The sequence below is a fragment of the Schistocerca cancellata genome, chromosome 5, assembly GCF_023864275.1.
Source record: "Schistocerca cancellata isolate TAMUIC-IGC-003103 chromosome 5, iqSchCanc2.1, whole genome shotgun sequence".
Taxonomy (NCBI): Eukaryota; Metazoa; Arthropoda; class Insecta; order Orthoptera; family Acrididae; genus Schistocerca; species Schistocerca cancellata.
Genome location: NC_064630.1, coordinates 432,577,397 through 432,605,032, shown reverse-complemented (window position 1 = coordinate 432,605,032; position 27,636 = coordinate 432,577,397). Strand labels below are relative to the sequence as shown.

The 27,636-nt window shown below is 39.2% G+C and overlaps 1 protein-coding gene across 2 annotated transcripts in view; it reads left to right on the top strand.

The window, feature by feature from the left end:
• Positions 1-10,056: 10,056 nt before the first annotated feature.
• LOC126188920 (ATP-dependent RNA helicase WM6) overlaps positions 10,057-27,636 on the top strand; it is a 34,714-nt gene continuing 17,134 nt past the window's right edge. Inside the window, exons 1-3 of one of the 2 annotated variants that reach the window (XM_049930635.1) lie at positions 10,057-10,195; positions 17,031-17,247; positions 17,410-17,630. In XM_049930635.1, coding sequence (XP_049786592.1) covers positions 17,040-17,247; positions 17,410-17,630 — 429 coding nt within the window. In that variant the 5' untranslated portion in view covers positions 10,057-10,195; positions 17,031-17,039. Of the gene's footprint in view, positions 10,242-17,030; positions 17,248-17,409; positions 17,631-27,636 lie in introns of both variants that reach the window. The other variant, XM_049930634.1, reaches the window with a different exon arrangement.

The window sequence follows — 27,636 nt, the reverse complement described above, 5'->3', positions numbered from 1 at the left end:
CGTGGATGAGTTACATTTCCTTAAGATTCTTCCGATGACTCTGAGACTTGTGTCTGGTTTTCCCACTATCTGTTTTATATGGTCATTCCATTCAAGGTCGCCCTGGATAGTTACTCCTAAATATTTTACGGCAGACGCTGTCTCCACCTGTTTGTCATCAATAATGTAGCTGTACAGTAGTGGATTTCTTTTTCTATGTATGCGCAATATGTTACATTAATTTACGTTCAAGGTCAACTGTCAGAGTCTTCACCCTTCATCAGTTCCCTGCAGGTCGTTCGGCAAATGATTACAACCTTCTGGCGTTGCTGCTTTGGTATAAACAATTGCATCATCTGTGAATAGCCTTAAAGAGCATCTGACACTTTCTACTAGATCTTTTATATGTATTGCAAACAGCAACGGTCCTATCACACTTCCCTGTGGTGCTCCGGATATTACCTTTACATCTGTTGATTTAGTTCCGTTAAGAGCGACCTGTTCCATCAGCAAGAAAGTCTTGAATCCAATCGCAGGTCTGCTCCGATACTTCGCAAGCTCGTATTTTTTCATTAAACGGCAATGCGGGACGGTGTCAAATGCCTTATTGAAATCAAGGAACACGGCATCAGCCTGAGCGCCGTTGTCCACTGCGCTGTGGATCTCATGGAGGAACAGAGCGAACTCAGTTTCGTAGGATCTCTGTTTGCGGAATCCATGCTGATTTTTATAGAGGAGATGTTCATTTTCCAAGAACGTCATAATTCTTGAGCATAAAACATGTTCCACAATTCTACAACAGATTGATGATGTCAACGATATAGGTCTATAATTGTGTGGATCTGTCTTATGGCCATTCTTATAAACGGGAATGACCTGCGCTTTTTTCCAGTCGTTAGGTACCTTTCGTTGCTCAAGCGATCTACGATAAATTACTGCTAAAAGGGGAACAAGTTCTTTCGCGTAAACTTTATACGAATCTTATAGGTATCTCATATGGTCCTGAATCCCTTGCACTACTAAGCGATTGTAGTTGCTTTTCAACTACGCGATCGGTTATCTCAATACCTGCCATTTCGACGTTCGCACGATGATTGAAAGGAGGGACAGTGTTACGACCTTCTGCGGTGAAAAAACTTCGGAAGACCGAATTCAGTATTTCGGCCTTCTCTCTGTTATCTTCAGTTTCTGTGCCGGTGTGAACGCCGAGAAAATGAATAGAGGATTTTGACCCACTTACTGATTTTACATACGACCAAAATCCTTTCTTTACATTCCTTGTAGGACCCGTCCTCACAGATGCTGTCACAGCCTTATGATTTTTACTCATATCAGTTGACAACGTCTTGCTTTCGAAATCATTGAACGCTTCTCTCATTGATCTTCTTACGCTCATTTTCGCTTCGTTCAGCTTTTGCTTATCAGCTAGGTTTTTATTTCTCTTGAGTCTGAGATGAAGTACTCCATGTTTACGTACCGCTTTTCTAACACGCTATTAAAATATGGTGGTCTTTCCCATCCCTTAATGCCTTACTCGAAACACACTTGTCTACAGCAAATTGAACGATACCTTTGAATTTTTTCAGTTGTTCTCCACATCTTCGTCCTCATCACAGAATATGTGATGCTGACTGATGTGATATTCTGAAACTTGTATCCTGTCACCCTTGCTGAGCAAATATATCTTCCTACCTTTCTTAACATTCCTTGTAGGACCCAACGTCACAGATGCTGTCACAGCCTTATGATCACTTATACCTTTACCCTCACGAGTTGGTTCTCTAACTATCTGCTCATGGTAATTTTCTGACTAAACATCCAGAAAAACGCCACACAGTTTCCTGTCTCTGGCACCAATTTTGATGGCATAACACTCCCAATCTATACCTGGCAAGTTGAAGTCACCCACTGTTACAACGGCATGATCAGAAAAATTACTAATGATATTCTGCAAGCTCTGTCTGAAGTGCTCTATGTGGCGGCACAAATAATGCCTGCTACTTGGGTTCTGAGTCCATCCTTGGCTCCTTCCGGAGGATGTCTGATTTGGTAAAGGCAACTAACAATGCACGCAGGGTGCAGGCTAAGCTGTCTATTTGTACATTGTACCCAGGGTTGATCGCGTTCCTCTGGTTTGGAGCAGAGTGAAAGGTCTAAACCAGAGGCTCAGATGTCTCTGTGACGGTATCGAATGCGAATTTCTCGACCTCCGCTATTGGGTGCAGATTTGTAGGGTTCCCCTTAATAGGTCAGGCATGCACTACACGCAGGAAGCGGCTACTAAGGTACCGGAGTACATGTGGCGTGCACATGGGACTTTTAGGTCTGAGGACCCCTCCCTAGGGAGCAAACACGATTTGCCTGTTAAATCAACCACAGCGAACTCAGAGAATCTAAGTTCTCACAGATCAGAAATAGAAAAGATTGATATGATTTTAGTAAACTGTAGGAGCATCCAAGGAAAGGTTCCAGAATTATTATCGCTTATTGAAGGTTCTAATGCACAGATGGTATTGGGAACAGAAAGCTGGTTGAAGCCAGGCGTCAATGATAACTGCTGTGATTTGTTTGCACAGATGTGGTAGGTGCTCACAAATTTGAGGAAATTTGCTCAAACCTCCAAACCCACCTTCCAGTTTTGCACACACTTTACATCTGTGCTGATCTCCTGTCCATACTCCTCTTGCAACGATCTTCCTGTGCTGACAGATCACTGAGTATGGACGGGCGTTGACCTTGACATCTCGTTCTATCTTGTCCTGTTCTGTTCCTTTAACAGCCTGTGTGATGTGAAACTGATTGATTTAGATCATACATTATGTACAGGGTGTTTACTTGTAACATAGGATAGCTCAGCTTAACCTAATGTCTTAAAATATTTAACCTACATTTGCAATATAAAACAAAATAGTATGAGTTATTTAATTACAACATGCTACAATATTTTCAGCTGATTACAATACACACTTACATCTAATAACGGCAGTCCTCATTCTTTACGTGTATGCTCCTCTACACTAAAATATTCTATTTACTTTAAGAACCATTCAGATGTTTCTCGAATGTCCTTTCACTCATACCATCCTGTAGACTCTTGAAGAAGATGCTTTATCAATTGTAGATGTATCGAGGACCTTTTTCAGTGACTCTCAGCTAACCTATATTTCTTGTGCATATGAATGAACATCTGCATTTTTTCTAGTAATATATAACCTTTGATTCATGAAATTACTGTTTCGTTTGTGTAAATGGATTGAAAAGTCGATATTTTTAGATTACAGAAGGGAGCTCGGCTTGAGTCCATTTGTGTTTTTATTCAAAATGGTCTTAATGGCTTTTTTCACAATACAAAAATTCTTTTTGTGTTATTACTATTGGAGTTCCCCCCTCCCTGTGGCGGCTGCTGTGTAAGAACACGTGAACACCCTAACTTTTGACACCTTGCGGATTTATTGGTTATTTTTCTTTGACTGTTGATACATGTAATGTAGAAGCGATAATCTGCAATACATAGCACTAAATCCACTGCACTGCACTAACTATTGCTCCACTATATTCGGTGAAACTTGGCTTTAGGGTGAGCACACCTTCACTTGAGCACATTTTAAGGTGCTTCCGCCATTCGCTGTTGGCATGACGCAATTGCCTTACAGTTCAAATACATGTTGATCTGATGAATAATGTTCACAGTTCATGGCGTGCACTGCTAGCCCTTATCACTCAACTACTAGATTATGTCAATGTCACCAGGTGGTTCTACACTGCAGCAGACTTTTATCTACATTTGCCATAAATCCAGCTATGTGGAAGCACACTCCACAGATGTGCGAATTCACACACTATGTACTAAAATCTGATTGGACGTCAGTAAATGTTATAGTTATATTAAGAAAGAAACCTTTTTTGTGTGATTCTTAATGAGATATGGTACATAAAGTTTTGGATTTTATCTTAGAGTAATCCATTTGAGGCACTGAGAACCATAAAGCACATCATCGTCGATTGTGAGACTGTAGCATTTATTCGTCCTTCTGACATCTGTTGATCTTATGGTTTACAAGGGGCGTTTGAAAAGTCCGTGCAAAATCCGAGAGATGGCACCAATGGCACGTATCGAGGTCAAGTTTATTTAGTAGCATCTTTGGAAAGAACGCACACCAAGTTTCAGTCATATTGGTCTATTTCTTTGTGTTTGGCATTCATGTGAATCAAGGAAGTCGAGTGATTGTCAAAAAATGGACGAAGAAGAATTTTGTGTGGCGATTAAACATCACTTTATGAAAGGCAAAACGCCTCAGGAGACTAAAGAGAAGCTTGATGAACATTATGGTGACTTTGCACCCTTGATTAGAACAGTTTATAAGTTGTTTCAAAATTTTAGGAGTGGCCATATGGACACAAGTGATGTTGAACATTCTGGACGTCCCGTGGAGGTTACGACTCCAGAAATCATTGATAAAATCCATGATATTGTGAAGGATGACAGAAGAGTTAAGGTGCATGAGATTGCTAGTGCTGAAGACATTTTGAATGAACGGGTGCATAATATTTTGCATAAACCTTTGGACATGAGAAAGCTATCCACAAGATGGATTCCGTGATTGCTCACCCTTGACCAAAAGCGGAATCGTGTGAAGTGTTGCAAGGATTGTTTGCAGCTGCTCAGGAAGAATCCACAGGACTTTAAGCGTCGTTTCGACAGTGTGGATGAAACACGGATACATTACTATATTACTGAGACCAAACAACAATCTAAACAATGGGTTACCAAGGGAGAATCTGCACCAAAAAAGGCGAAGACCTGTCTTTCGGCCAGAAAGGTTATGACGACTGTCTTTTGGGATTCGCAAGGGATAATCCTCAACGAGTATCCGGAAAAGAGTAAAACTATTACAGGTGCATATTATTCACCGTTATTGGACCGTTTGAAAACCGAGCTGCAAGAAAAACGCCGCCGATTGCACTGCAAGAAAGTCCTTTTCCATCATGACAATGCATCAGCACACACCTCAGCAGTTGTAGTCGCAAAATTAATGGAAATAGGAGTCCAACTCGTTTCACATCTCTCCTATTCTCCAGACTTGGCTCCTTCGGACTACTATTTGTTCCCCAATTTGAAGAAATAGCTGCTGGGACAAAGATTTTATTCAAATGAGAAGGTGATTGCACAACTAATAGCTATTTTGCAGACTTGGACAGTCCCTATTATTCAGAAGGGATCAACAAATTAGAACAGAGCTGGATGAGGTGTATAAGTCTAAAAGGAGATTATGTCGAAAAAAAAAGGGTTTACCCCAAACACATAAGTAGTTTTCATTTTTGCACGAACTTTTTAAATGCCCCTCGTATCTGTACTGTAGGCTCACATTCTACATATATTTGAACATTTAGGAAAAGCTGTTTCACTGGTTTCTCTGATATTCACATAAGTAGGGGGTCAAAGGCGGTGCTTTTGGCCCTTATGGCTCTCAGCGCCTCTTCTGTATTCTAGCCAAGTGACCTTGATGATTGATAGTATTGCTTGAGTTTAATCATTTCTGCAAATGGCAGTTTGTGTTTGGAGTTAGTTGTCTACTGTGTACAGTCGCCAACGCCATGGGGTCTGAGGGGACCCAAGCCCCCTCAAAAATTTGTTTGTGGGGCGGAGCCTCCCAATAATGTAAGAAAATTATTCGTTATATTATGCTTTGTAAAATCACAAAATTATGTTGGAAATTTTTATTTTCCTTGTTGGATGGTAGTAACCTTTTAAAATACTTTCAGTAATGAGTTGAAACAAATAATTGTTACAGCAGTAAGCAGATTAACTGAAAACGATTGGTGTGACTCATGATAGTGTTATGGTGCTGTGGACACACTTCGAATATGTTCCAGTGTGCGAGCCTTTGAATAAAGTCTGACGCCAACAGGCCACCACTGTGGCTGCGCTGACATCAAAAGGACTGGAGCAGAAGTGCCTGGAACCCTGTGCCTCACGTCGCCTTGACGCTTCGAGACATTGTGATGCCACGGCTATATAAATCCTACCCTACTGTTGCAGTCATTCAGTGTGGGTAGTTTCGTTCAGTGCATTCTGCAGACGTGCTTAGTATTCCAAATTTAGTGTCTAGTGGACTACTTTATATGACTATATTTTATTCGCTTAATTTCGTCTCTTAGTATGTTGTGAATTAAGTTTGTAATGGATAAATGTGGCACTAAAGAGGCGTACTTGGAAGCTGATGACAGTGCAAGTCAAGCTTCAACAATTATTGTGTCTCATCAACTGCTTCATCATCTTCAGGTGAGAACTGTTCACAGCCGAAACCTGGACAACCCCTTAAGGGAATGTCATTTCAGAAGTCTTGGTTGATCAAATGTACATGGCTAGAATATGATACATCTACTGAAAAGTTTGTTGCAAAACATGCAAAGAGGCCGATGTTAATAATCTGTTACAATTTTCTTCAAAAAAAGAAGATGCATTTACTTCTGTAGAGTTTTCTAACTGGAAAAATGCTTGGGAAAAATTCAGTCTTCACGAAAATACGTTTACACATAAAGAAGGCGTTCTCAAACTAAATTCTGTCGCTAACCGAAATGTGGCATCCCTATAGAACGAACAGTTAGATAGTGATATGAAGAAAGGCCGTTTAGCTATTGGGAGAATTTTTACTACCGTGCAATTTTGAATTCGACAAGGACTAGCAATTAGAGGACACGAAGATGTAAAGTCAAATCTTTTTCCAATTGTGGGAACTCCGAAAGAATGACATACCACAGTTAAAGATTGGCAAGGGCGATCGAGGTATAAGTGGACATCCCACGATATTCAAAACGAGATCATTGATCTACTAGGAAAGTCTGTGTTGAGAAAAGTGTTGGCTTTGATCAAGAAGAGTGAACATTTTTCTACTATGGTTGCCGAAACAAGTGATTCTTCGATTCACGAACAAGTTTCATTTTCTATTTGTACTGTTGATGATTCCTTAATCATCAATAAAGACTTTATTGGCTTATATGAGACCCCCAACAATGAATCAAAAACTCTGTTTACTATTTTAAATGACTGTTTTGCTCATCTTGATTTGTGAATGGATAACTTAAGAGGACAGTGCTGTGATGGTACCTTGAATATGAGAGGTAAGTTCAAAGGACTAAAAAAAGTTAGTTTTGGATATACAACCAAAAGCATGTTACATGCATAGCACAGTTTAGACTTGGCAGTTGTAGAGAGTCTCCATCATCTTACATCTATGAGGGATATTATGGCTTTAGCCAAGCATTTAATAAACACCATAAGGGAATCCAACAAAAGGATGGGACTTTTCAGAAGCATACCCTATGAGAGCGCCAATGATCAAACTGGTCTACAACCCATTTGCCCGACTCAATGCACTATGTGAGCTTCTAGTATGTTGAGAATATTGAAAAACTTTTGAAGAACTTCTTGAGTTTTTTGAAACATTTTCTGCAGAGGTCAAAACAGAGACAGGTTACAAATGAGCAGGCTACCTTGAGTCAATGTTACAATTCAAAACTTATTTCTTTTTACATCTTTATTGCCATGCAATGAACCCTGTAGAGAATGCCAATGAAAAAATTCAATGCCCTCATCTAAGTGTTGCTGATCTGGAAAAAATATATGAGGGCTTGATTTGTATATTGAATGGAAGGCGTGTTAGTTTTGAACACTATGGGAATTGTATTTAAAGGAAAAATCTTCACAAGTTGTATTTTTCAAAAATGACCTAGACATTGAGAGACTGCACTTACACTTGAATATGTTAACCGATATCGCTAAGAAAAAACAAATGGTCTTAAAAAATGCGTGATGTAAGAAAGTACATTACACATGAGCCTGCAGTTGGAGAAATGTTATGTGAAGTAGTGAAGTTCATTAAGCTTCTCCAAGTAGTTCCAATCACTACAGCAACAGCAGAATGGTCATTTAGCACCCTTAGATGTCTGAAGTCATATCTCTGATAAACAATGGGACAAATGCGATTGAACAACATGGCTGTTCTTCATACCCATGGAGATGTTTTGGATGAACTGGATATCCGACCAGTCATCAATGACTTCATATTCGGTAATCCTGTCATATGGTCGACATTTGCACCCTTCTAAAGACAGTCTAGCCCTGATAATGGCATTTAGAGCAATATTAAAAATCTTTATAAAATAGAGAATTAAATACATACATAATGTTAAATTTTCAGTACTAGTTTGGTACTATATTACTATAGTACTAGTTATTTTCAAATACTTAAATATTTTTAGGGTGAAGACCCAATTAAAACCCGCTGTTTGCATATTTTTTGACTGAAAGTATTAGGCATACTGTATTAAGTCTATTAACTGTATTAAAGCATTAACTTTGAGATATTGTTTTTATTTAATGAACCCTGAGCCTTAATCAAAGTAAGTTTAGATTAGGTATTTCACTTATTAATCAAAGTGCTATTACTGTGTAACAGCAATATTTTATGTTTTACTCTTTTAATGATAGTTCAGAATTTATTAAATTATAATATCAGTCTTTTGAGAGCTATACATTCACTGCCCCATAATAGTCTATAAGCATGATTATTACTCTAAATTACATTAGCTTTTTACGAAAATATCGTGCTTGTTTATGTTTTGTTTCTTTTTTCAAAACCAAAAAATGTATCAGGCTTGTCAAGTTTCCTGGAGTATCGAGTTATCGAGGGTACAGTTTTCAGTGTTATAATGTTGACCGATAGACTCTAAAATGCTTTAAAAAACTTTAAAACTCACTATTTTTCATATAAAATTTTGAAAATTTCCTGGGGCAAGACCCCCAGTGTTGGACCCCCCAATATTTTTTCATGTCGGCGCCCTGGCTACTTTGCAGGATTTGGCATTCCTGTGGAGTGTCAATGTGAACCCTGTTGAACCTGTATTATGCGCTAACAGAAAAGAAAATTACCAGGAAAAGTTAACCGCAAAGAAACTATGGCATCCCAGACCAGAGAAAGTGACGGAATAAAATAAGCTTGAATATAAGCGAACATTTAACAAATAAGTGTATAATAAACGTAAGTTTTTATATGGGAGCAACATCAGAATGCCTGATTTTTCAGCCCAGAAGTTAATTTGTTAATTAATACATGAATCAGAGATATTGTACATTTGACAGAAAAAATAAAAAAAAAGCAGGAAAACTCCCACTTCCACAAAAATGTGAAATGGAGAGTAGCAAAAGGTTAAACATTATTTCGTTCTTGCCAAAAACTGTACTTAATTATGCAGAAAACAACAAAATTCCACAAATTCCTTTTTTTAGACAAGTTACGCATATTGTTATTATTATTATTAACAGGGGCTGAAGTTGTTTAAATATGTTGATAGGCATAACTTTCATACAGTAGATGCTATTAATTTCGCACTCTCATATCTATCTGAATTTAAAAATTTGTGGACATCCAGGATGTATATCTGCGGGCCGTCACTGGTTTCCCCAAATGGTAATTCCATACTGTGAGTATGCATAGTACAATGTACGTAGGTGTTCTTTAGTAGCATAATGTGCAAGCAGTATCATAATAATTATTACCGTGCTAAATTTGCAAGACATTGTTGTCTCCATTGGAGTTTATTGTCAACTGTAATTCCCAAGAATTTCCTCCAACCTTGTATCATCTGTCAATATACGTATTCTGTTCAAGAAAGCCATAAACATTTCTTTTTTTTTCTGATTTATAATTAAGTCATTCTGTACGAGCCACAGCTTTCTTCGATGTGCCAAACGCGTTGTGCAGTGTTTTGACATTCCGTTCCGTCAATAAATCGACCTTACTGTTGAGTAATACGAGAACATTACGGTAGATGCAACTAAAATTCTACGTCAATATTTTGATATATTTTTTTGTGAATGAAAGTCACGTCCATTGGGCTGACAAAAAATTTGACCTTCCTTGGTCGAAAAATTGTTGAGTCTTCAGCGATATCATTGGTCTAATTAAAAATTACTTCCGGTCAATTTAGAAACTGTATTTCAGAATAATCTCCAGTTTAGAAGAATTTCTGTCAGATATTTATTAGTGATTATTAAAAAATATTGGGGGTCTTTACTCGTATATATTTGTCTCCAGCAATGCCTTCCAGATCGACGTTCATAACCAAATTTGATTGTGTGACTGATTTCCTGGCGTTACCTTCCATTTTGTCTGTAGGTGAAGTGGTGCACAGGTTGAAGAAGTAGCGTGTAAAAGTTAGTATTGGTATTTCTGTTTGTAGTGCTTCTGAGTTTTGAAACAGTAAGTAAAATGTAATTGTTTATAGTTGGGTGAAAGTATTATATTTATTTTGTATGTTGTTTATGGTTCCATTGTCTGTAAAAGCCATGAGTTAATGGGGAACTCATGTTCGGTTTTTGTTGCGTTTATAATATTGTACGATATGTGAGGTAGATTGTACTAAGTGCGAAGTTACAGCTCAAAACATTGCTCAGTAAATGTAGTATTGATTTCGATTATCTCCTATATTGTAAATGAATTGGAATTACGAAATCAATAAATTACGCCATATTGTATTTGTTGATTCAGAAGGATCAGTTTTCAAGTTGTGTTCTGCCTTGTAATTAGTGTTCCCATTTGCTAACTGTAGATTGTCTGAAAGTGACTTTAGGCTGTAGTTAGTAAGTGAAATGCTTCGTGCAATTTAAAAACTTGTGTGAAACAGGACAGGCTATTTGCATTATTGTGCCTACTGTGTAAATAAACAGAGGAAGAATGATGAAATTATAGATAGGGACATCTGATCATTTGTGATGATTCCATCTATACTGACTTCCTTGTCGTTACGCTTAGCTTGGGTATGGTTATGTACATCGTGGCCAATCCGTATGCCTTAAGTGAAATGAAACAAAGTGAAGAGGTCTTAGTCCGGTTACTTGCGGTATTATGTTAAAAATAAATCTTATCTTAGTCAACGCGTAAGTTAAGGTTTGGTGTGTAATGGAATATGAGTTTACCACTTTTAAAAATGTTAGGACATAGAAAAATAACTTTTGCAAAATTTTCTTTTACCTGTGCACTATCAGTATTGTGGAAATATTAAGCATGTGGATTATGTGCATTAATTTTACTCTGGATGACAGCTCTTTTTCAGATTGGTAGGCAATACCTTTATAAAGTAATGCTGAAAACCTATGTTCTGTTGCATTGAAATGGAAAATACGGTTGTTCCAGTAGCAGTACATAACCAGACATTCTTGTTAAATTTTTTTTAAGAGTTCGAGTGCTACTATTGATGCTGGTTCGGTGACTTTTAGTAGCAGTAGTATTGACTTGTTTCCAGTTGTATCCTAGCAAGTAAACATTACTGTGTGTTGAACATTGTAGTAGTTATTGTGAATGCAGTGTCCAGTTAGTCTGATATATATATATATATATATATGCTAGTAGTTAACATGGTCATACCTAACTGTACAGTCTACCCAAACTGTGTCATATTCGTCCAGTTTTCAAGCTACTGGAAGTTAAATTTTTTCCAATAGGTTATGTTGACTAACACAGGATAGAAACAGGCTTGTAACAAAGTGCCTGCAGTTTGTTCATTATAAGTTTAGCTTGTTTACTGTGCTGCCAGCACTGGCAAAAATCAGCACTAGTTGGAAGATAATCACAGACCATTGCTAGTGTTTCCATTCCGGTAACCTCTTGGTTTTAACAGAAGCACAAAATAGGGGTAAGGAGTCTGACCTGCCTCCCGTTCACTCCTCCTGCCCCCACAGAATCCCTAATGCTGGGTCAGAGCGCGCCTCCTGTCATTCCCGACAGCTACTGCACAAAGGGCCAATTTATTGTTGTCAAGCAGTAGGGTAGTGTGGAGATTAGGGTTGAATGATTTCCCTTCGCTTATACAACTCTATAAGTAACTATAGACACCTGAAATATGGCATATATACCCTAAACGGAATAACAAAAGTTATTGACTATTACGTGGAAAAAAATGTTGGTTTGCTGTTACTAGCACACTCAGTATGGTCAGGGCAACAGCAGCTAATAAGTCCAGTATCAATTCCTTTGTCCATTTCCTGTTAACCTGCAGTACAGAGTTCGTTTTCCAACCTTGAAATAACTGTAACACGAGTTAACACTTTCTTAACTCACTTTACCTATCAGCTGCAGGCATTCCATTGTGTATTTTTAAAAAAGCACAAAGTAGCCCATGAAAAAAATGAATTACAAAGTTATTTTAGTTGCTGTAAATTTGTTATGCATCAAGCTATACAACAGCAATCAGAATGCTGTACCAAGCATGTTCTCTGGTTGGTTGTTGCTATGGAATTTCACACAAGCACCTAACTGTCATTCATGTTCTCATCCTGGTGCATTATTACTGATTACTGAAAGCAGATAAACAAAAATAGCTTTTGTAAGTTAACGCTAGGACAGATTTTATTTGTGTGCTATGTGCATGTGTACTGAATTTAATGTACAGTGACTTGTGATAGTTATACATATGAACCATAAAAATTAATAAATTTGCTGATGATTTCATTACCTTATAAGACTTTTAATTTGTATTCAAAATCAATTGATCAGTATTAAGGGGAAAGGGATTTGTGCCTTTTTCTCTTTATTAATGTTTAAGTGAAGGAAGAATGATGAAACTATAGATAGGGACATCTGATCTATTGTGATGAAACCTGTCTATACTGACTTCCTTCAGTCAGAAGAGCTGCTTCATGCACTTACTCCAATCAATCACATAACACACCTTAGTGTTCTTGCAACTCCATACACTTGTTTTCAGTAACAAAACATTGGTACAGCTATAGTTGGCGAGATGAACGATGGCGATTGAATTTAGGCTTGTTGTGCAGACCTATGTCATGCATTCTCTGACAGCCAATGAGCTTTCAGCATAGTCTGAGTGCTCTGCTACATATGCCGTAGCTAATGCGAGCATTAAACGGGGTCATAGCTAATTTATTTATTCTATTTTTTTATTTTTTTAAGTGAATTTTGATTCCTTTTATTGTGAGTTGTCATTGCTGATTGTGGTGATAAATTCTGCATAAGCGAGTGAGACATATTTGCGCATAAAACACACGCATGCGCACACCGCAACTGTCACTTGTAATCGTCAACAATGCCATCTGCGTCCGTGCCTTGACATGTGCAAACTGTAATCATTTGTGTATTGAACTACAGCAGCCTTCTGAGCTTAGCACTAGGAATGTAGCAACAGTGCTGCCAGTGTCGAGACTCTTCTTTGACATACAAAAAGTAGTTGGAGGCTTAGATTTGATTAACTTCATCTTTTTTTTTAATTTTACATTTTTTTATGTGGGATTTATTGTTGAATGCATCCAGTTTTCTACGAAATGTATATATCTATTACTTTACTTTGGTTTAAGTTTGTTGTACATAAATTGAGTGAATGATCCAAAGTACTATTGAATTCTTTGTGCTAAAGAAGATTGTGGACACTTAAGCTCTGCAGGTTCGAAATAAATACATCAGGACAGTCAAATGAAAATAGAGCACCCACCACAACAGGATCACAGAATAGTTTTTCAAAAGTAATCACCACACATGTTAAGACATGTATCTACCGGAAGACGAGTCAATCAATTCTTGTTTCGTAGCGTGCAGTCAACCACTGATGAATCCACAGTTCACCCACTCTTGCATCTCCTTGTCCAACTGAAACCCGATGTCTGTGTTGTTCTTCAGGTCGCCAATGATGCGAAAATCAGACGGTGAAACATATGGGCTGTGTGGAAGATATGGCAGTGTTTCCCAACCAAATCACTGCAGCGTAGCCTTTATCTGATTGGCAGTGTTGGGCTGGACATTATCGTGCAACTTTGACTGCAGCGGCCCTCTGCCCATAGAGTTCCTTGTGTGTGGGACACTAAGAAGATACATCACAAAAACCATGATGTACCATAGTCACAGTCAAAGATATGAGGAAAGACCTTGGTTTCAGACAAACTAGGAAGTGCAAAAATGGGTGCAGTTGTGGATCCATCAGTGGCCGACAATGTTTTACGAACAGGAATTTATCATCTCTTCTCCCAGTGGGATAAATTTCTTAATGCAAACAAAGCACTGAAACCAAGAGCACACAAGCTCTCTCCGAAGGCTCGCATATAACGGGTATCCTCAGCTGCATCCCCCCCCCCCCCCATTTCCCAAATCAGATTAAGGGTGGACATATAGTTACTTTCAAATAAATATCTGAAATTTGCCTGAAGAAAACTGAATGAACTTAATTGTAAACTGCATGCATTATACACTGGTGGTGAAGTTTCAGGGTGCAAATGAAAAATGAAGGAATCCTGGTTTTGTTAATGGAAATCTATTGCAATAAGATTTCAGTTTTATTACAGAAAAGCTTTCCTCTGGTTCGCCACTGTTTTCTTAACAGCTAAAGAGACACATGCATGTTTGTTACATGCTGTGTGAGTAGTGGTATGGCTTCTTCTGTTCACATGCTCCTCTTCCCAGAGTACTCGCAGTGCAAAGCTTGTGTTACTGCCATCGCCACATTACTAGAAGTGCCAGTTTACAGCCTATATGTATCATTCGGCTGTTGTTCCAGTCTGGTGATAGGGATGGGCCAGGGAAAAATCTTATTATTGATGTTGTCGTGTATGTCCGAAAGATAGACACCACGTGGGTTCCGCAGCTGTGATGCATATGATATAAGTTGAAGGGGGTTGTCGGAGATAGGGAAGGAATTGACGATATCAGCTGCATCGGGACTTTATGCTGTATCATACTAGGCAGTTACATTAACCACCGGACTGTCCAGACACTGCATTTATTGCCAAAAAGTGGATTATCTTGGCATGAGAGCTTGGAGGACATGGTTTTGGGTGCTGATAGGTGGTGGTAGGTGGGAATGTGAGCATGAGAGTATGGAGGACATGGCTGGGGACTGTGGATAGGTAGTGCTGGTTGGGAATGAGTCAACTGGGGAGCCAGCAAGTTGGAGATCTTGCGTCCGAGTCCTGGTCTGGCAAATGCCGCTGATCCTGAAGTCCCTACCCTTCAATTTACATAAATAACACTCTGTTATGAAGTATGGTGCGTGTATAAATTATGACCTCATACTAAAAGTATTGACTAGTACATATATACTTCAGACATCCATTGTTGGTAGAAGGCAGTTTTGATGAGTAGAGTGTGTGTGGACTGAGACCTTCTAACTAGAATGGTGCTCCTCATTCTGTTCCTTCTAGAAGGAATCCAGTACACCATCCTATGTCATTTCCACATCATCCTTGCCAGATTAACTTTTTTTCATCATTACGAACCACTCCCACATTCGTTGCAAAGCCTGGTGGAATGTTCTCTCCTGCTTGGCTCTCCGTGTTAAGCATGGTCTTCTGGATTCTTTGTCTCCAATGTTGGTGGCTGACTCATGAACAGTTGAATTCATCTTTGTTTTCTCTGAGAATATGACTTTTATTCTCATATATATTGTTTCAAACTCCTTTCATGGTGTCTCCTGGGGCTGAGTGGGTGCTGGGAAGGGGCTGAATGGGTGCTGTTCCCATCTATATAAAAACTTTGTAATAAGTCACTGCTGGGAGGATGTGGGTGGGATGGACATCGTCGCATGCAGAGCCTTGTGGAGATTCGCCTGGCCCCATCCACCTACAGAATGGGTTATTTATTTTCCCACTTTGTGTTATTATTGTCTGTCCAATGATTACCATTGTGTATTTAGTTTTGTAACTTCAGCTATCACGAATCTCTTGAATAGAAGGGATTTTTTCCTCTGTAACTATTTATCCGCCCTTAATCTGATTTGGGAAAAAGGGGGGGGGGGTGGCAGTGATGCAGCTGAGGATTCCCACTACATACGACCCTTGGGAGACAGCTTGTGTCCTCTTGGTTTCATTATTTAATTTTATTTATGGCTGTTAACACTAACTCCAGATGGATTATTATTTGACTGGAGAACGGATGGCCTCACTGTTTAGCCCCTTAACCTCCAACAAACCATATAATTAGCTGAAGGAAGAATGATGAAATTATAGATAGGGACATCTGATAATTTTTGATGAGTCCTGTCTATTCTGACTTCCTACTTTGTTACCAGTGGGGTGAGATTAAATATGATGACAATATTACAATGGAAGAATATCGCGTGAAAACATATGTGAAGCCGTTTTTTGCATTGCCGTTTCTTTGCATGTTCATAACCTTGAATTCTCTTTTGGTGATATCAGTTATTGCTACTGCAACACAGTAATAAGTTTTAGATTTTTCAGATTTTCCAATTTTGTGCAGGTGCTCTTTGAAACAATTTTACTTCTGAGCCAGGAAAAAAACACTTGAGTCCCACTTGAGCAGGCTGTTCCAGCTTAAATATCTGCATGCGAAAAGCCAGGAACTTGCAGGCAGAGGTGTGGAAACGGCTTATGTGCATGCAGTCAGGCAACCTGCCTCTGCTCTTTTATGTTAGTTTTCTTGAGCCAAGTGATTGCAGACAAGGATGGGTGAAGGATTTGCACGTGCAGTAGAATGAGGTTTGAACAATGTGCACTGCCCAGCAGATAACCTATGTACTACATGTGTCTGCACACTCTGTGAGCAGCTGATGTCCATCCCCATTGGAAAGTGGTGGAAGAGCCTGCATTGTGGTATTGTGAGTTGAATGATCAGAAACCTTGACGCTGAGAAGCACCAAGAATTTCATACGATCACTTGTTTGAACTGTAGGCCAAGACATGGAAAAGGGGGGGCTGCTCATTGTTTACAGTGAAACTTCTAGAAACAACAGGGCTGCTAATTTTAGACAAAGACAGTCAGCACAATACACTACTATCAGTGTTGATGCATAAATTCATCCTCTCCCCCCCCCCCCCCCCCCCCCACCGTCTCTCTCTCTCTCTCTCTCATGTCCTAACTTTCTAAATAGAAGCACAAGTTCTATGTTTGTTGTTAGAATTTTTTGTGTGTCGACCACTTGAGGGCAGTACCTTCTTCTTCCTCCTCGTTATAGCTCTTTCTTATAAAGAAACCTTCAATTTCTGTTTGATCTTGCATTACTGAACCTTAACATTTTAAAAATTTCAGCATTTTAACATGGCTGATAATGATGACCTTTTGGACTATGAAGATGAGGAGCAGCCTGAGCAGACTATTGTGGAAGGATCAGGAGATACTCAGCCATCCAAGAAGGAAGTGAAGGGAACGTATGTGTCAATTCACAGTTCTGGATTCAGAGATTTCCTGCTGAAACCAGAGATTTTGAGAGCAATTGTAGATTGTGGTTTTGAACATCCATCAGAGGGTAAATTTATACTAATGTCACATTCATTCTTTGAACACCTATGATGACAATTATATCCATTGATTTCATGATTTTGAACTCTCTCACTGATGCCTATATGTACGTTCAAGAACTGTGTAATTACCCATGAAAAATACTGATGAATATGTTCTTTGATTTCAGTGCAGCATGAGTGCATTCCACAGGCTGTACTTGGGATGGATATTTTATGCCAAGCAAAATCTGGAATGGGGAAAACAGCTGTATTTGTCTTGGCAACTTTGCAGCAACTGGAACCAACAGAAAATCAAGTGTATGTTTTGGTCATGTGTCACACTCGAGAACTGGCCTTCCAGATCAGCAAAGAGTATGAACGCTTTTCAAAGTACATGCCACAAACAAAGGTTAGTAATGTGTTTCTTACACTACATGCCATAAATTAATAGTCAACTATTTCATGTGTATTTATGCGTTTTTCGTTTAGGAAGTTATTTATGATGATGCAAAAGCTATAAAAGATGCTCCTTGTCCAAATCTATGTCTATACTCTGTGATCCACCTTGCAGTGTGTGGTGGATTGTACATGGGGCACCATTATTGTTTTGCTCCACCCTGTTCAGCTTGCAAATGGTGCATGGAAAGGATTGCAGAGTCCCTGTGTACTGTCTCCCACTTGACGGGAAGCAAATTGTGACTGACAAAGATAATTGTTTCAGTTTGTCTTTTATGTCATAAATACTTGCAGCTTTTCAATTGCAATCCAACACAGATGAAATAAACGGTATACACTGTGTCATCGAGTAATGTTTTTCAGCTGAGTGTAGTGTCGTGTAGGATTGATATTTGCTCCCATAATATGCAGCTCTATTGTTTCCAAATTACTTCACTATGCTTCATTCCAATCCCGGGAGCGGAAAGACTTACCTTAGGGGGAAAAAAGGACAGGTATACACACTCGCGCGCGCGCACACACATATCCATCTGCATATACACAGACACAAGCAGACATTTGTAAAGGCAAACGCTAACTCACAGGCATATTACAGCACAAGAAAGATTGCTCTTTCATTTTGAAGAACTTGCCATATGCCTGGAGTTTAGGACTAATTTGCAATGCACACACTGTGCACAATGTCCTTGATCTTAAAAATTGTGGATTCAGTCATTCTCACACAGCAAATACAACCTTTTTATCTACATGATGTTGCTTAAGGAATGTACAAATGGAAACAATAAGTCATGGTGGTTAGTGTTTTCTGTGTCCATGACTGCAAGAAAAGAAACTATGAATAACTGCTGCACTTCTCAAATCAAACCTCTTATATTTTATACACAAACCTGACTTTCAAACTGCATAATAAAAATCAAAGTTAACAGTTTGTCTATGAATTCACTTCAGTGAAACGACAAGCCATTCCAATGAACTGACCAATTATTCACTTAACAGAAGCCACCTGTAAACTGAAATTCCATTATTCAAATGTCATTTCCCAATAAGACTTCTTTCCAAAACCTTTACCACAGTACATTACAATAGCATTCCTATCCAGATGTTTGTATTTTTATCCCAGAGTTCAAACATTAAAGTGAACGGAATAGCGTCTCTTGGGAGATGTATTTTAAATGAATATGACACACTGATAAATGCATCTCCTCTGTAAGCTTTATAGTCTTCTATTAATCCTGTTTGTTAAGGAAACCATGTTCATGAAGTAGATGATAACTTTCATGGTAATGCTATATGTGTGGTTAAAAGTGGACCAAGAAGGAATTTTGTAGCTTGGAGTCTCAACCTTTCAGTACGGGCCAGGTCCCAGAAAAAGAACTTAATTTCTGTAACTGTAGAGTGTAAATGTATGCAGAGCGATTGTTGCAGTTAGTACAGTAATCAGAGGGTGATACTGAGTTGGTTGTATAATGGAGAATCAGTTAAATTCTAGATTCATTGAACTTTTCTGAGATATACATTTTTTGTCCATTGTAGACATTTAGTGCTCATTTTTAGTGGTATCCCTGATTAAATTGTAGGCTGTTTGGACATATCTTTGTACAGATTTTAAGTAGAATAATAAAGAACATTAGCAGTAAATTGAATGTGTTTCAAGTGCCCGCTGGGAAGCAGTAAATCAGCAGAATAATTTTGAAATACATCAAGGTACAGCAGAGTTCCGGTAATCCGAACATGAAAAATGTTAGTCTAAGTATGGTATACATACACACTAATTTATTTTAACAGTACAGTAAAAATGTATTATAAACATTGGCAAGTAAACATTAGGTAATACCACAGACATTTGATCCCTACTTTTTAGATGACAAAAACTCAGTCATTGTTTTATGGTGTAATGAATACAGACAGTTCTATGACACATAGTTGTGCCATCGTCTCATAAACATCAAATCAGCAGGTGTAGCAGTGGGCTGTTGCTCCAAATAACGTAACTAAGGTCAAGGGCTTCTGCTGCGTCACCGTGTGGCATCAGCTCTCCGTTGTTGCTTTCAGGCTCATTGTCACTTCCCGTCACAGCAATCCACTTCTTCCTGGTCTAGAGTCACAGCAGCAACTAAATCAGCGTCAGTAAGGTTCTCCACATGTGCCCCACATGCTGCCATCCAATCATCTGCATCTCCGTCACTAGCTTCTTCACATCCAGGGATTGTCTGTGTCATTCGTAGTAGATTTTCCTCTTAATTTTCAACTAGGTTGTCCTGAAATTCAAGAGATGTCCACGGTTTTCTCCACAATTTTCTCAGAGTATTTTCTGAAATATTCTGCCATGCCTCAGTGGCCCAATAAACATCATTTCACATTGGGCTTTTTTATTTTGTCCACTAAAGGAATGCTAACATCTTGGATCAGCATTCTTAAAAGTTGTTTTCTGTAAATCCGTTTTTATGGTTGCAGTACGCCCTGGTCCACCAGCTGTAGAAGTGGTGTAACATTCGGCGGCAAAAACTTCGCGACAATTTCTCCATATGACAATTCCTCAGTGCTGGGGTGAGATGGCGCATTATCAAGCAAAAGGATTGCATGAGGAGACAAATGATTTTCCTTAGAAAACCGATGAACTGAGGGAACAAACTGGGCGTGAAACCATTCTTTGAACAACTTACCATCCAGCCATGCTTTTTTCTGGTTGTGATAATATACGGGCAGGAACTTCCTGTTGCAGTTTTTAAAAGCTTTGGGCCTAGCAGATTTGACCATCAGCATTAAAGGCAGCTAGTGATTACCAGTAGCGCTGCTGCACACTAATAGTCACACGATCTTTGAACATTTTAAAACCAGAAGCATGGTCTTCTGCTTTTGATGCCAGGCTTTTTGTTGACAATGCCCTAAAATTAAGGCCAGTCTCATCAGCATTATAAATTTGTTGAGGAAAATACTTTCCCCCTCTCATCATTTTTTCAAACTCGCCCAAGTATTCCTTCACTGCATCACAGTCAGAAGAAAGCCTCTCTCCAGCAATTGTTAGTTGACGGATTCCATGACTTTTTTTTAATCTGTCCAACCAACCCGTACTCACAGTAAAAGACTCATCACCATTCATTAACTTTTTCGGGTAAACAGCCTGCCCTCAGACACTACAAATGTCTCAACAATGCACAACAAGGGCAGGTAGTGAGAGTGAGCCATTGTTCCCACACTTGTTCCCATGGTGTACCTACTTATCTGCTTGGTATACTTCATTCTAGAAACTTATCACTGTAATTCCTGCTGATCCAAACAAATCGGTAATCCGAACAAGGTCCAGTTCCAATTAGTTCGGATTAACGAGACTCTACTGTATTGTTAGGCGTACATAGATTTTTTCACTTCATTTACTTTAGATAGTGTCTGTGACAGCAACATCAAACTTGGTGAAGCATTGATGTCAGATGCAATTGTCAAAATATCTTTGATTTTGCTGGAGGACAGTTGTTCTCATACCTGTGCATGTTGTACATTGAGTGTTTGTCCCACTGCTTTATCGGTAGAAAGTGGGCCTGGGAGCTGGGAGGTCGTAGGATCAATTTCCAATTGGACCATGAACTTTTCAGTCTGCATTTTAACATAACCTTACCATTTACATGCTGCCAGCATGTCTTTTCAAGAGTAGGGCCCTTTAAATATCTCATTAGGATACTTATGTGCTGAAATGAAGTTTTGAGATTAACTCTTTCACTGCTGTGGGCGTGTATACGTGTCCTGTTTTGCTGCTGCTCAGTTGTTTTGAAAGGATGTACTTGCGCCACTTGGGTTTTCCTACAGTGCTATGGACATCTGAATGCATCCTGAGTCACTGACCTCTCGCTGCTGAGGATGAGTGACTTCCGTATCTCAGGAAATAAGTTTCACATGATTAGTGATGTGCAGGGACGTGAATGGACATGTCGTGCACAACTGTTCTTTGGATATAAAACCAAAAACTTGAGAATGAAAGAAGTTATTGTTCTGCTCTCAATTTTAAATGAAATTTCTAATATAATATCTACATTTCATTCATTGCAGTGTGTGAGCTAAAATCAACCTTCCATGATGCATTTTTGCTGCTGCAAACGCTTTAAAATTTAGTACAATGTTTTAATAATTTGATGCAGTGCTGGAAATACGATAGATAGTGAACAGAAAAATCAGTTCATCAGGTGAATGTACCATACCATAAGGTGTGTTATTTTTTCACATAATACAAGGTGTACACTTTTGCTTCCGCCATTTTTTCCTCAACATTTGAGGCTTTAATGAAACAAATTGGTTACACATGTATCATTCAAAGTATTTTCCATCGCTAACCACTACTTTCTTCCATCTTTTGGGCAGTGTATGAATCCTGTGTCGAAAAAATTGTTCATCTTTTGAAGCGATCGATGAATCAATCCACTTTGTGACTTGTTCACGAGATCTGAGCTGTTTGTCAGGCATGCCATGCACCATTGATCTAAACAGGTTATAGTCAGAGGGAGCAATGTATGGAGAATATGGCGGGCGGTGTAGCACTTCCCATTTTAATGTTTCCAAGTACGTTTTGACCTCTTTTCCAACATGGGGTTGAGTATTGTCATGCTGCAAAATCACTTTATCGTGCCTCTCGCTGTGTTGCGGCCGTTGGTCTTTTAATGCTCTATTCAAACACATTGATTGCGTTCGATAACAAGCACCTGTGATTGTTTCACATGGTTTTAACAGCTCATAGTACAGGACGCCAACCTGGTCTCACCAGATACAGAGCATGGTCTTGGAGCTGTGATATTTGGTTTGGCCGTTGATGTGGAAGCATGGCCAGGATATTCCCATGATTTTTTGCATTTAGGGTTATTGTAATGAACCCATTTTTTGTCCCCGGTCACAATGCAATACAGAAATCCCTTCTGTTTTTGCCTCTGGTTCACAAACACACAAACGCCGTTCAACGCCTCTTGGTTTCAGGTCATACGGGATCAAAGTTTCTTCTTTCTGAATCATGCCCATAGCCTTGAGACATTTTGAAATGGCTTGCTGTGTCACTCCCACTAATTGTGCGAATTCTACTTGAGTTTGACGCAAGTCTTCACTCAGCAATGACTCCTATTCTGCATCTTCGAAAACATTTTCTCTTCCACCACTATGTCAGTCTATGACTTTAAAATCACCTTTCTTGAAGCGTTGAAACCACTCACGACACATTCTTTCACTAATAGTGTCCTTACCATACGTACTTGAGAGCATTCGAGCATTCGATGAGATTCAGCTGCTGTTTTCTTCATATTGAAACAAAACTGTAACACCTCCTGCAAATGATGAGAATTCGGCTCATAAACTGACGTATTCAATCAAGAAAAACTTTATGATGCAGACATTAATCGACTGATGTTTGAATGAGGTTATGTTGACCAAGGTTCAAGCTAACTGCCTGATGTCTGCAATCTGTTTCTCTCGACTGCTAATTACCATTGTCGCCAACTATTGGCAAACGGCAAAAGCAAAGTTGTACACCTTGTAGTTTTCAAAACATCAAATGATAAGTATTTGATATTGGTCAGAAGGCCATTTCCTAGCACAGGCACCAGAATTCGATGAGCCGTACAGCCATAACAAACGTCGCCTCAGCACAGAATGCAAAGAGCATGTCTGTAGCAGTGGAAGGCTTGATTTAACGAGCAGTTAACATTAATTTTGTTATTTATGAGTTGTTGTTGTTGTTATGGTCTTCAGTCCTGAGACTGGTTTGATGCAGCTCTCCATGCTACTCTATCCTGTGCAAGCTTCTTCATCTCCCAGTACCTACTGCAACCTACATCCTTCTGAATCTGCTTAGTGTATTCATCTCTTGCTCTCCCCCTACGATTTTTACCCTCCACGCTGCCCTCCAATATTAAATTGGTGATCCCTTGATGCCTCAGAACATGTCCTACCAACCGATCCCTTCTTCTGGTCAAGTTGTGCCACAAACTTCTCTTCTCCCCAATCCTATTCAATACTTCCTCATTAGTTATATGATCTACCCATCTAATCTTCAGCATTCTTCTGTAGCACCACATTTCGAAAGCTTCTATTCTCTTCTTATCCAAACTATTTACCGTCCATGTTTCACGTCCATACATGGCTACACTCGTTACAAATACTTTCAGAAATGACTTCCTGACACTTAAATCTATACTCGATGTTAACAAATTTCTCTTCTTCAGAAACGCTTTCCTTGCCATTGCCAGTCTTCATTTTATATCCTCTCTGCTTCGACCATCATCAGTTATTTTGCTCCCCAAATAGCAAAACTCCTTTACTACTTTAAGTGTCTCATTCCCTAATCTAATACCCTCAACATCACCCGACTTAATTCGACTACATTCCATTATCCTCGTTTTGTTTTTGTTGATGTTCATCTTATATCCTCCCTTCAAGACACTATCCATTCCGTTCAACTGCTCTTCCAAGTCCTTTGCTGTCTCTGACAGAATTACAATGTCATCGGCGAACCTCAACGTTTTTATTTCTTCTCCATGGATTTTAATACCTACTCCGAATTTTTCTTTTGTTTCCTTTACTGCTTGCTCAATATACAGATTGAATAACATCGGGGAGAGGCTACAACCCTGTCTTACTCCCTTCTGAACCACTGCTTCCCTTTCATGTCCCTCGACTCTTATAACTGCCATCTGGTTTCTGTACAAATTGTAAATAGCCTTTCGCTCCCTGTATTTTACCCCTGCCACCTTTAGAATTTGAAAGAGAGTATTCCAGTCAACATTGTCAAAAGCTTTCTCTAAGTCTACAAATGCTAGAAACATAGGTTTGCCTTTCCTCAATCTTTCTTCTAAGATAAGTCGTAAGGTCAGTATTGCCTCACGTGTTCCAGTATTTCTATGGAATCCAAACTGATCTTCCCCGAGGTCGTCTTCTACTAGTTTTTCCATTCGTCTGTAAAGAATTCGCGTTAGTATTTTGCAGCTGTGGCTTATTAAACTGATTGTTCGGTAATTTTCACATCTGTCAACACCTGCTTTCTTTGGGATTGGAATTATTATATTCTTCTTTAAGTCTGAGGGTATTTCGCCTGTTTCATACATCTTGCTCACCAGATGGTAGAGTTTTGTCAGGACTGGCTATCCCAAGGCCGTCAGCAGGTCCAATGGAATGTTGTCTACTCCGGGGGCCTTGTTTCGACTCAGGTCTTTCAGTGCTCTGTCAAACTCTTCACACAGTATCGTATCTCCCATTTCATCTTCATCTACATCCTCTTCCATTTCCATAATATTGTCCTCAAGTGCATCGCCCTTGTATAGACCCTCTATATACTCCTTCCACCTTTCTGCTTTCCCTTCTTTGCTTAGAACTGGGTTTCCATCTGAGCTCTTGATGTTCATACAAGTGGTTCTCTTATCTCCAAAGGTCTCTTTAATTTTCCTGTAGGCAGTATCTATCTTACCCCTAGTGAGATAAGCCTCTACATCCTTACATTTGTCCTCTAGCCATCCCTGCTTAGCCATTTTGCACTTCCTGTCGATCTCATTTTTGAGACGTTTGTATTCCTTTTTGCCTGCTTCATTTACTGCATTTTTATATTTTCTCCTTTCATCAATTAAATTCAATATTTCTTCTGTTACCCAAGGATTTCTAGTAGCCCTCGTCTTTTTACCTACTTGATCCTCTGCTGCCTTCACTACTTCATCCCTCAAAGCTGCCCATTCTTCTTCTACTGTATTTCTTTCCCCCATTCCTGTCAATTGTTCCCTTATGCTCTCCCTGAAACTCTGTACAACCTGTGGTTCTTTCAGTTTGTCCAGGTCCCACCTTTTTGCAGTTTCTTCAGTTTTAATCTACGAGTCATAACCAATAGATTGTGGTCAGAGTCCACATCTAACCCTGGAAATGTCTTACAATTTAAAACCTGGTTCCTAAATCTCTGTCTTACCATTATATAATCTATCTGATACCGTTTAGTATCTCCAGGGTTCTTCCATGTATACAACCTTCTATCATGGTTCTTAAACCAAGTGTTAGCTATGATTAAGTTGTGCTCTGTGCAAAATTCTACCAGGCGGCTCCCTCTTTCATTTCTTGGCCCCAATCCATATTCACCTACTACGTTTCCTTCTCCCCCATTTCCTACACTCGAATTCCAGTCACCCATGACTATTAAATTTTTGTCTCCCTTCACTATCTGAATAATTTCTTTTATTTCATCATACATTTCTTCGATTTCTTCGTCATCTGCAGAGCTAGTTGGCATATAAACTTGTACTACTGTAGTAGGTGTGGGCTTCGTATCTATCTTGGCCACAATAATGCGTTCACTATGCTGTTTGTAGTAGCTTACCTGCACTCCTATTTTCCTATTCATTGTTAAACCTATTCCTGCATTACCCCTATTTGACTTTGTGTTTATAACTCTGTAGTCACCTGACCAGTAGTCTTGTTCCTCCTGCCACCGAACTTCACTAATTCCCACTATATCTAACTTTAACCTATCCATTTCCCTTTTTAAATTTTCTAACCTACCTGCCTGATTAAGGGATCTGACATTCCACCACGCTCCGATCCGTAGAACGCCAGTTTTCTTTCTCCTGATAACGACATCCTCTTGAGTAGTCCCAGCCCGGAGATCCGAATGGGGGACTATTTTACCTCCGGAATATTTTACCCAAGAGGACGCCATCATCATTTAATCATACAGTAAAGCTGCATGCCCTCGGGACGGTCGTAGTTTCCCCTTGCTTTCAGCCGTTCGCATTACCAGCACAGCAAGGCTGTTTTGGTTATTGTTACAAGGCCAGATCAGTCAGTCATCCAGACTGTTGCCCTTGCAACTACTGAAAAGGCTGCTGCCCCTCTTCAGGAACCACACGTTTGTCTGGCCTCTCAACAGATACCTCTCCGTTGCGGTTGTACCTACGGTACAGCTATCTGTATCGCTGAGGCACGCAAGCCTCCCCACCAACGGCAAGGTCCATAGTTCATGGGGGGGGGGGGATTTTATGAGTTAAAACACTGAAATTGATTTTTTGTTTGTCAGTACTGGCTTCCCCCAAACTTGAGAGATTACAGAGCCATTTTCTTTTTAGATTTCATAACTTGTATAAAATTTGACAGGTATCATTTCATGTTGTGTAAGCAGATTTACACACAATTTGTTTCAGGTAACTTGTAATGTAAAACACAGTCCCTTTCATCATTGCCGAATTCTCTAAGGGCACCTATTGGAAACTCTTGAACTCTTTGCGCAAGCTCCAGTCTGCTGATAAAGCAGATTCCATGTCTGCACATATTCAACTATGCTCCCGAGTCCACCTGAAAAACTGGATCAGTGTCCCCCTCCCATGATTAGTGAGATGTTGAACTCCGGAGAATCTTTTACATTTCCTTTGTCAATTTATTATTTGATTTTACTTGCTGATAGAAAATGCTGATATTGGTTTTTTTCCCATAGTAAATAAGAGTCCAGACTGGCTGTTGTTTCATGATTATGTGTAGAACTATTAGTGAAATAATAGGTAATGTCTTCCTTGATATGCACTACAGATTGCTACATGCACCCACTTAGTGCAGTAAGGATGCTTAATTTTTTAAAATAGTTTTTATGATGATCCTGACTACTTTCTCTTATGTCCCTTTTCTGCAATTTAAAAACTGTGACTGTTTAGTGCCTTCAGTCCCCAGATAATAATGTCATAGCTATGAATTCAGTGCACCTAGGCATTATATGTCCCTACAAGACGTTGACTGGTACAAATTAGTGCTAAAACTCTTAAAATCATAACATGCAGATAAAATTCTTTTTGCCAGTATCTGCACCCTCATTCCATCTTAGCTGACAGTCTGTTCGTTTTCTAAAAAGCTTTGTGTTCATTACACAGTCTATAGCGTTATTTTCTAAGTGTTATGTGACAGTTGTTTCCCCACTGTATGCTGAGGTGCATACTGTATGTTTGTGTTTTATATTCATCATTAATTTA